Here is an 11237-nt window from a genome sequence, read left to right on the forward strand (position 1 = left end):
GGAAATGGGAAAGCAATTTGTATTTATCCCCCTTTCTCCTAAAGCCCCTTGCAACATGAAATGTCTGCTCTGGAGTCAGAGGATTTGACCAAAACAAGTCAAACACCCCTGTTGTTTACCTAAGTGCCAGCTGAATCCCAGAGCCTTCTGTGAATGGAAGGAGTCAAGCTGGGTATACCATAGCATTCTGTAAACTAAATTAACTTTTTCAGAGAGGAAGGGAAGAAAGTGTTACCCGCTTCCCAAGACAGTGGACCCTATCCAACACACACAAACAACGTATGAGTGAAAAGCACCTCTACTCATATATGGCAGGAGGAAGAAAAATGCCATCCACTTGGAGGCCCTCATACTTTAAAGGAGTCTAAAAGTTTATGCTGGTCTTGATCCTGGTCACTGTATTTGCAGCAATTTCAGGGCACCATACAGAGAAAGGGAAAACACCAAGTAGATGCAGGGAAATTATTTTCTCTCTGCTCTTTTTTACCCCAAGCCACCCTAACAGGGAAACAATATGGGATGTTAAATACCTTCCTATATTTAATATTGTCAGGGGTTCAGGAGCAGAGGCAAGGGCAAGGGAGGAAACAGAGAGCGAGGGGGAGGAGTCCGAAGGAAAGATGAGCGATGACGACGACCCGAGATCTCCGAGTCTTTCCAGTGAATCGGAAGATTCACAGAAAGGAGCGCCAGTGGCCAGAGCGAGGGGGGAGATCAAGGGGACACCCCAGGAAAAAGGGACAAAAGGGGGTTCAGAGAGCAGCAGTGGGAAATCGGGGCCAACGTCCCCAACAGAGCGCAGTGGGGAGGAAGGGCGCCAGGTATCGGGATCCGGCGGCTCGCCGCAGGGAGGAGGGCATGAGTCAGGAGTGGCCACACCTCCATCGGGGAGCGAAGGAACGGTCAAGCGGAAAGTGGGAGGTTGGGCGCGCGCGCCAAGTTCAAATGTACAGGAAGGCGGCAGAGTAAGCAGCCCGGAAAGGGAGCCAGGTCCTAAAGCCCGCCGCAAGGAGACAGAAGGGTCCGGGGGGTCAGCGTCAGAAGAGTCCAGGAAGGAAGAGACCCCGGGGGGCAGAGGGACCCAGAGAAGGAGGGGAAGACGGAAAAGGTGGAGTAAGGCGAGGTTATTAAGTTGGTGTACAGGAGGCGGAGACTCAGACGGAGCTTCGCCGGTCTAGCTGATAAGACGTAGGGCTGCCTGCGGCAGTTTGAAATTGGAAACTGTAACTCAATAAAGACTTTGAGCTAGGATCTGGAAGCAGCCCTGACAAATATGCATGCTTAAAATTGTAAATAGCTGCTGTGAGAGGGATCTGAAATTAGGAATGCAACAGGTGGGTGGGATTTAAGCCTTTTCTCTCCTGCTACCATTCTGATGAAAACCTCTTCTCTAAAGCTGCTTATTTGCATTGTAAGAAAACCTCCTATTGGCACTATGGGATTCTTTCTGGCCATGCAAAAAGCAGCCTCAGGGGAGACATTTTCCTTTTTAAAAGCAGGTACATTAAGTGTAAAGATGCATTTAATGTTTTGCCTAGTTTGGCCTCAGGCACAAAGTGGGACAAAATAACTTTGCTGTTTTTGTTCACCAGCTTCATTGGGGTTTACTAACGCCCGTTGTGTCAGGACATGTCTTGTGCACATTCCAGCATATATTTCCACAAAAAAATTTTAAGTCAAGTGAGCTTAATGTCAACCAAACAGTGATGAGTTACACCATAATCCTAGGCACGCTTACCTGGATGCAAGTTCTGCTAAAATCAATGGGACTTGCTTCCAATAGATGTGTTTAGGACTGTGGTGTAAGGTAAGTCAATGGCATATCATATAGTGCAAGCATATTCAGCGTTCTGTATCACTCATTCTTAAACTAAATAGAAGTTACAGATTTTTCACTTGCTGCATTCTGAACAGTCAGAAAAGGGAAGTTACAGAAATTGAGAACATTTTGAGTCGCCATTTTGTACTGAAGGTTTACTTTTGAATCAGTTGTGGATGTCTGATTTCTGTTTCTTGCATAGCGTCCGCCACTGCCAATGTTTGCTGATGGTCAAATTCATCTGCCACTAGTAGAGCAGTTTCAGTTAACCTAAAAATAAACATACAAAATATTACATATTTCCAGCAGTTTAAGAGGTCACAGAGTTGTGCATATCACTCTTATTTCAAAAAGGGAAAGAAGAGTGCTTGGGGAAATGGAAACAGACTCCACAAAGTGAAGCCTTTAATGTATCTTGAAAGAAAGAAAGATAACCTTAAAACACACACAGCTCCAGTAAACATTTAGGATTAGAGGTTCCCCATCAGGGAGCATTTTAACTTAGGGTCACACTGAATGAGTAATATCTTCAAGAGCAGGAGAATGGTGTGGTTCCTTTACTGATAACTATACAGCTACAATAGTGATGTATGGAAGTCAGAGCTGGACCATCAAGAAGGCCGAAGAATTGATGCTTTTGAATTATGGTGCTGGAGGAGACTCTTGAGAGTCCCATGGGCTGCAAGAAGATCAAACCTCTCCATTCTTAAGGAAATCAGCCCTGAGTGCTCACTGGAAGGACAGATCCTGAAGCTGAGGCTCCACTACTTTGGTCACCTCATGAGAAGAGAAGACTTCCTGGAAAAGACCCTGATGTTGGGAAAGATGGAAGGAGAAGGGGACGACAGAGGACGAGATGCTTGGATAGTGTTCTCGAAGCTACCAGCATGAGTTTGACTAAACTGCAGGAGGCAGTGGAAGACAGGGGTGCCTGGCGTGCTCTGGTCCATGGGGTCACGAAGAGTCGGACACGACTAAACGACTAAACGACAACAACATACAGCTACAAATACAGCATGTTTCCTAAGCCCCAGATTCAGTAATGTGCTCTTCCACCATCACAAGGGCAGCATATGAGACAATGCAGGAAAAGCATGCGGCTGATCCAAGGCAAATAAATAATAACACTTTTGGTTCTGGACTGGTGAAGGGTGAAATTTGGAACCCTAGCTTCTGTTCTTTCTGTAGGGAACAGTGACCTCAGCCCCCTCATCTCTTGTGCCATTGTGAGCAAAGAAAAAAGGCAACACAAACCACATGATTCTGTACAGAAATACTCTTGGAACAAGCAATTATTGTTGGCTGTTGGTATCAACAAATGCATATTGAGATGAAAGAGCAGTCCAAATATTGAACATGCAACAAGATGCCAAAACTGTTCAAATGGACCAAGAGAATAGAGAGTGCTCTGTTCTAGTTCTATGCTATTGGCGGTACCCATGGAACTTCAAATTTCTGAAGACATTTTCAGGGTAACAGAAACTCTTTGGATTTGAGCCTGTGACTAATTCTGCAATCTCCATTACTTCTGAGGAATGAGTTAAGTGTGCTCAACAAGGCCGTTGTTGTATTGCCTTTCCTCAGCACAACAAGAACATTTGTCACAGATGGAGTGAAAAAGAAGACAATGGCAAGGTAGGTGTGTGTGTGTGTGTGTGTGTGTGTGTGTGTGTGCATATATGCAACCTGAAATCTATTTTGTGAATTTGGGTCAGCAATAGTAACAAAGCAAGTCCACAGGAGGATGTCTCACCATTAATAGCGTAAGCCGAGCACAACTCCATTGCATTTGTAGTTTCCCTTTGTTGAACTGCAGCCTATTCTGCCTCAGATAGCAATGGTCTTCAGATAAGGAAAAATGTATTCACATGCACAACAAGTAAGCCAGAAGTGAAACTTACCGTTCTCTGACCTCTGGTCCTGCCATGGGTGCAAGGGTAACAAACAGTCGAGGGAAGCTTGAAGAATTATTGTAGTCATCCATTGCTTCCATCAGTTTCTGTTTAGCAACTAATTTTAACTCAATGCTGCTGAATTGTAAAGCCTGGTAAAGTCCAAGGATGATAACCACACGGTCAACACCTAGCTGGTTCGCATTCTGAAGAAAAACTTTGTTACACTTGTCCAGCAGTGGTCGATGAGGTAGTTTGACATTCCGGAGAAACTGTACAAATCGTCTGGCATTATTCAAGGGGGCAGATTCCGAGGTTTCCAGAAGAAACTCTGCCTTCTGTATTAACCGATCTCTAAAATGCTGCGAGATAACACCAGATATGCTGACCATCAAAATTGACAAGACCCTAAAAACATTCCAAAAAAAGTATGCAGTGATTGAACGAACCCAACAATATTTAAGGACATTACATTAAAAATGGAAAGGACTAGAGGAGGGGAGGTAAGGTTTTGAGGCAGAATGAGATTGGGTGTCTTTTTTTTGAAACTCTATTTGAAAGAGGCAAAAATTAAAGGAAAAAGCAGGCAAAGCTGTTCTTGAGTCTTTTCTTAATGCTATGCAGACTGGAGTGTTTTCAAGCAAAATAATGGAAATATTTCCATATCAGAAGGGCAGCTCTTTCTCTGCCAATGAAGAGAGATCTGCAATATCCTAGGGTCCCTGCAATGCCCTCCTAGGGACTGTAGGATCGCAGCGGAAGAGGATTTAAATCCACAGGCACAATAAAACAGTAAAAATGATAACCACAAGGGACATTCCCACATATGGGGTGTCCTATCAGTTGCACCTTCATTAGAATTGTGTTCAGCTAACTTAAACAACAAGAGAGGCCTAAACAGGTACGCTACAGTAGTGCTGTATATGCATGAGAACGATAACAAGAATACTCTCAATTCTTCTGAGACATTTATAAAATTAAGATTACCTTCCATCTTGTATGGAATCCAAGTTCCTATTCACAATATCAGCTATATCACCAGTGAGAGGACTAAGGTACATTTGTTGGTCATGTAGGCACATTGCAAATTTAGATAGTAGAGGCATGCTGAGTCTGAGGATATAAAAGGAAAAGCCTGCTTTACAAAAGCTTTAAAACATTTACCTATATACAAAATTTAAGAGATTCTTGAAGAGCAGTTCACTGCTTACTTACATTATTGATTTAAAAATTACAAACAAACCTGCAACTGTCCCTTGGTAACAAATTATAACAGCTTTACATCCTGCAGTTATCGGTCATCCTAGATTACTACTTTCAAGTACCTTGTAAAACAGATTTTAACATTTCTGGACTGGTTTTCTTTTTACTGTATACTGCTGGTTTTATTAAGTGTGGTTCGTTGTATGTTATTTTACCTTGTAAGCTGCCTTGAGAGGGCTGATGCCCTTTGTGAAGGGAAGGGGGTATTTACTTGCTTACTCTATAATAACAAAACCCAACTTCCACTCCAATGGTTCTGCTAAAACCAGGCCACCAGCGCTAGATTTAGAGCAGTTCCCCTGCCAAGCCAAGCATGTGCATCACTGTCATCATCTTCCCTATATTTTTATAGGTACCTACTGAAAAGATGCATATAAAAGCAATTATACCAAAAGTAATTATTGTGGAAATAAGAATGGGGTGGAGGCAATTCCCTCCCCCTTGTTGAGGACACCATATTACCAAAGTCCACTCATGATACTAGGAGGGAGGGGGGCAAGGTTTTAAAGCTATTTTTAAAGGAAATTTGCAATGGGCTGACATACTCCTGGGTTTTCCTGGAGAATTATAAACAATTTTCAAAAATTCAGCCAGGACGCCATTTTCAATGGACGTATGGCAGCTCTACCTTACACTGCAATCAGTTACCCTATTAAAATGCTATAGCCAAATTGACCTTTTATATTCTCCACCCCCATTAAGCCTCATCAGTACGTTAGCTGAGGACTCTGCTGGAAGTGTTTGTTTTTTCCAAACCTTCACTGATCTATTGAAGCAAAGGTTTCTCTCACTGTACTACCATGGAAATAATATTTCTGGTACTCCTACCAGTCATCCCAAAACAACTCTCCCCTGCCAAAACTCTGGCCTAAGCCACATGATTCAGCTATCCCCCAGCAAGGCTTTGGACATTCTCAGATCTGACTTCTTCCCTGATCCTGGCATTGTCTTCTGGTGGAACTGGCAACCAACCACAACTCTGACCAAGGGCTTGTTTACAGTTCCACTTGTCCCATTGCTTTCCCCTGGGAAAATCTGAACTGGAACAAATGCCAATTGGTTTCTCTGTGGATTGATGTTTGTTCCTCTTTAGTGGTAAACAGCAGGTTTCACAGCAGCAGGCCAAGCAAAAAAAAACCCCTCTTGGACCCATGCTTTCTAGATAAGCAGAAGTGTGGATGTGTCCTACCTAACTCAACTAAGTACTGCTGACCAGCACCCAGTAGTATTATATACACTTCTTCTGGCCCCTCCAGTCTAGCCCCAGCCAACCACACCATCTAACTGAAAATTCTGAATCTGCACCCACCAATCAAATTTGGCATACTGAGAATTCTAACTCAAGAGCTGTCCATTAAGGCTCCACACGACAGTTAGACTGACTTTCATTGGACCATACAGAAACATGTAAATAACCAGCCTCAGCCCCCTTTGGCAAGTGGTAAATACCATTTCTAGACTGGTAGCCTTCAACCATTTCAGAATGGGGGTCATCTTTAACCCAACATGCATTTGGGGATCAGCTTCTTATTTTTATTTAGCGTATATTTGAAGTACAGTGGTAGTACTGCTATTGTGACCACCTTAGGTCAGGTACAACTTAGCAGAGGGTCCTTGCCTTGTCCTTCTTTCCCTTTAAAGTTTTACTTAAATGTGCATCAGAACTGGAGGCGGGGGAGAGGACAGGGAGGGCTCTAGGGCGCAAACCAGACACAAGAGGAAAAAAGCAACATGTATCCCAAAGTGAGCTTGTGACTGGCCATAGCACTGAACATCAAAGTTTTCCAAATCCCTTGAACTTCCTGCCTTCCTAAAGTACTACTTTAAATCCCTGCTGAAATCTTCATGTCACCAAGCCCACTGAGTCACATAATTTAACATACAGTATATACCTGCTTTTTAAATTTTGCTGATTTTGTGATTTATTTTTTTAAAAAAATAGTTTTATGTATATTGCTCAGATGTTTTCAGTTAGGCAGTTTATTTTTTAAAATAATTTTATACACACACACACACAGCTTAGATATTAGCCCAGATTCTTGAGTTTATTGTTCTGGTACACTTTAACTTCCTCAGGGAAGGGCGGACTGGAGCAGAGGTTATTTTCTCCCATAAATCTTTATAGATTCTTCTATAAACTGGTTTAAAACCAAGTCTTCCACTGCTTTCATTTAGGAATCTTAACAGTGCAATCTTATACTGAAATAAATCTCACTGAGGTTAGTTAGCCTTACTGCCAGTTACATAGCTATCAAATTTAAGCCTAAAGTCACCTTTCAAAATCTATCCAGGAGTGTTACATTCTTAAATCTGTAGCTGCCTTTATTGGTACAATGGTCCTCAGTGCAAATTTATCTTAACCCACAACTACTTCAGCTTTGAAGAGAGAAAGGGGCCTACCATACTTTTAATAAATTAAGCTTGTCAGTACTAACTTTGTGATAGTTTTTATAAGCATGAGCTCTCAAGCTTTCAATTTATAGGATTTTAATTTTAATGTGTACTTGCCCATTTAATCTTCTCCAGCATTCCATGACGAGCTCTTCAACCAGCGAATCATGGGCCTCAATTCCAAACCTTCACAAGGACCACAAGACAAGTCAAATGCTCTGCATAGATATTTTAACAGAGATGGGGGGGGGTGGGAGAACCTGTGCGGTTTTAAATGTATTACAGATAGCTGGTTGCTAGAGTTTTGTACTTACCGAACACTTTCCCTGCGTGTTCTAGAAAGCCTCTTACAACTATGAACAGATCAGTGCTTGGAACTGTGCAGCTAGGATGCCAACTCTCTTTCCCCTTTAAACCCCACATTTTCTTCAAGGCCTTTTACTTAACCACTTAAATCCCTGGGCCAGATTCAGCTTCCTAGTTCCACTAGTAAGAGCCAGTTCAAGAACTCCCGCTGGTGCAATGGGGTCCCCCCCACACCTCCCATTGCATCCCCAAATCGGCACTGTGGGGATTGGGAGAACTCACAAACAGCATGCAAGTGGTAGAAGAGGAGAGGTTGTTACGCCAGGCAGGCAAAAAGGCTTGCGCCGATGGAATATTTTACCGAGAGGCTGAATTTCCTCCCATCTCCGCTGTAACCAACCGTAAATATGCATAGCTGCATTTGCTCACATTCAGCCCTTAACACTTGGCTCTCCTTCTTCTCCATTGCTCTACCTGCTTGGGACAGAAAGTCAGCCACAGCTGGAACTTTGTATTTTGCTGTTCAAACTTTTTGGACTCTAACTCCTATCAGCCCCAGCCTGCATTGGCCAATGACCACGGGTGATGAAAGCTGTGGTCCAACAACAACTGGAAGGCCACAGATTCCCCATCCCTGCAGTAACCAATAGTGAGAACCCTCTGGAAGTTGTTGTCTTCTCCGCAATGATTGTCTAGTTTCCCTCTGAACTGCCTAACATCAGGACATTAATGGGAGAAAATACTGGCAGCCAAGCTACCTTTGCTTTGGCTTGATTGTGCCTGTAACTGTCAGTCCCTACACCGCCTTGTACACCTAAAATCTGCTACGTGAGAGTAATCTCATACATTTTTATGGAGGTCAGACACAGGGAAGGATGACTCATTAGATCATACACTGTTTAGATAGATAGAGAAATATGAGCAAATTTTAAACAGGCATTGTACGAGTGAGCTGTGCTTTTGCAGCAACCAGGATGCTTCAGTCTAAGCATATATTTTTTAAAAAACACAATTACTTTTTAAAACCCAGATTAATAAACTTACCCCCATTACATTTCAGCATCATACTATATGGCTTACCTGAGTAAATTATACAGAATATCCACTAATGCTTCATTATCCATTTGTTCAATCTTGTTTTCTGCTAAAATGCGGAGTATAAGAAACTGGGAGTGATTTTTTACATAATCAGTAAGCCTCAGAGGCTCAGGCTTCTTCTTTTGAAACTCCCAAAGTATATTAATTGCCCTTCCCACGTGTTTTTCAGAAAGTTTGGCTTTGTTCTTTCCAACAACGTCAAACACTTGATCTTCATTTATGCAGTTATTTAGCTGGCTTAACAAGGGATCACTACTCCAAGTCTGACACTGGCGACATCTCAGTGCAAATAAATAAAAACGTCTTACAGACAGCATATTTGTGATTTTTATGTTTTTTGAAACATGTCCAGAATGAGGCTACTCTTCTTCACTTCCAATCAGATGCAAACCACAAGCTAGTTGCAAGGTGAAGCATTTAGATATTGCTTTCCCCTTATTCTTTGTAGTTACTGTTGAAGAAGCAGAAATAATTCTGAAGAACCTGCAAAAGCAGCAGTTTAAAATAATTAGTCTTGCAAATAAGTTATTAAACCACAAAATTTGATTGTTCTGCCTGCCTGTGCATGCCTGTATCAATATTGTAGCCTATCAATAGTCCAAACTAACAATATTTGGCAATCAAACTTCACTCAAAATCATGGTTTAGTGTTACATGATGAGTTGCAGTGAGCTTCAGATTCAATATTCCTCCCCTCCTCTGGTGTGGCTGTAGAGGAATTTGGAAGCTCTCACTTCCATTTTCGATTCAGCTTCCATTTTTTATTTTGTTGCTCACTGGGAAAAGTGAACTCAAATAAAGTGTAGATCATCTTAACAATGGTTTGTTGAAACTTGCCAACTTCAAAGCACAGGTTTTATGAAGTTAGCTTGTTTCAACAAACCATACTTGAGAAATCTGTCCATATAGCACTAAGCTGTAATATAGCAATATGCGTGAATCAAGCCACTGCAGTTGCCCCCCCATCAAGTAAATAAATAGAAATACTTAACTAACTGACCAATTACCTCGCAGATAACTTGGTTCTGCCTCCCCCGGGATAAGTGGATTTCCTGAATCAGCAGAGGGCTGAACTAGATCACATTTAAGGTTCCACCCAACTCTAGGATTATATGAATATGTATTCCCACTGGTGTTCTGAGGTGATAATGATATTGTACTTCCTTCCTGATTTCAAGATGGATCTGACCCAAAACCTTTCCAACAAATCCAAACTCACTAGATTGTCTATTTTTTATTTTTAAAAACAATGTGTCTTGACGTCCACTCATTTTCATACAGAATAGTGAAGCTCCTTCTCAATTATTATTTTTTTTAAAACCCAACACAAAACCCCCTCTGTAGAAGCCACGTGAGAGTAAGTCCACCCCTGTACACATAAACCTAGTATAACCTCTAACGTATCCACATTATCACCTTTCTCCAGCTGTGAAGGTAACAGTTTGAACCCCCGTGAACCGCCTGGATCCTTGCGCTGCTTAGGAAGTATAAGTCCATCTCTTTCAACAGAAGCATGTCGCACGCAGGAAAAGGGAGACTTCCTACAGATCACACGACCATGCTGCCTATTGCAAAGCAGGCTCCTCCTAGAATCCACATGGCGGGAGATCACCACCTCTGCTCCAAGCAGCAAATATCCCCGCATAGAGAGACAATTGGCTAACAATGAAATAAATGTCTATAACTCCGTCCACACCGGCCGCAAAAAAATACACACTTACCTGCCGCTCCGCAGCTTCTGTCCTATATACAACAATCGGGTCTGAGTCTTGGTTGAAGAATCTGCTACTACATTTCCCAGCATGCTCCACCGACAGCCTTCTTGCCTGTCGGGAGTTGTAGTCTTTCCATTGTGCAACATTGCTTGTGGCGAATCTAGGCTACAACTATTTCGTGGGGTGAAGAAGTGTGATGGCAAGCTGCTTTAAAAAGCGCACTCCCAGGACGACTCCTGCCAGCCTTAAGCTGATTTATTAGACTTTGCCTCTCCCTAGGGATCTGCGAATTTATTTTTGGCCAAGGGTTATTGATAATACATGCAAGATCGCAACCAGCCTTTCTCAACCTTAGGTCCCCAGATGTTTTTCGCCTACAACTCCCATCATCCCTGACCACTGGTCCCTTGAGCTAGGGATCATGGGAGTTGTAGGCCAAAAAAAAACATCTGGGGACTCAAGCTTGAGAAATCCCAACTTTGGGGCCCCCAGATGTTGACTACAACCCCCATCATCCCCAGCCACCATGGTCAGTGAGCTGTAGCCCGACATCTGGAGACCCGGGGTCGGGAAGGGATGCAACCAGACCCCTTTGCTTCATTTTCTAACACAGTACAAATTAAAGTCTGCCTGCGCTATGTTGGAGAAAATTAAGATACTTCCCGGCAATAGCTATTCCTGGGAAAATATATGCCACTAGTGATTTTTCTCTCTCTGTTTTTGGACAGTAGGAAACCCTAAGAAAGGCTAAAC

General features: G+C 42.6%; 1 protein-coding gene across 3 annotated transcripts in view; it reads right to left on the reverse strand.

The window, feature by feature from the left end:
- The window catches only part of FASTKD1 (FAST kinase domains 1), a 24462-nt gene extending 13552 nt beyond the window's left edge, over positions 1-10910 (reverse strand). The window contains exons 1-6 of one of the 3 annotated variants that reach the window (XM_081163370.1): positions 10491-10910; positions 8752-9252; positions 7483-7551; positions 4699-4824; positions 3721-4119; positions 1979-2089 (exon numbers count right to left, since the gene is read on the reverse strand). In XM_081163370.1, the coding sequence (XP_081019496.1) occupies positions 1979-2089; positions 3721-4119; positions 4699-4824; positions 7483-7551; positions 8752-9086 (1040 nt within the window). In that variant the 5' untranslated portion in view covers positions 9087-9252; positions 10491-10910. Of the gene's footprint in view, positions 1-1978; positions 2090-3720; positions 4120-4698; positions 4825-7247; positions 7311-7482; positions 7552-8751; positions 9253-10185; positions 10468-10490 lie in introns of those variants that run through there. The other 2 variants (XM_081163371.1, XM_081163372.1) reach the window with 2 other exon arrangements.
- Positions 10911-11237: the final 327 nt, after the last annotated feature.

This window comes from Podarcis bocagei (assembly GCF_964188305.1).
Source record: "Podarcis bocagei genome assembly, chromosome: 1".
Taxonomy (NCBI): domain Eukaryota; kingdom Metazoa; phylum Chordata; class Lepidosauria; order Squamata; family Lacertidae; genus Podarcis; species Podarcis bocagei.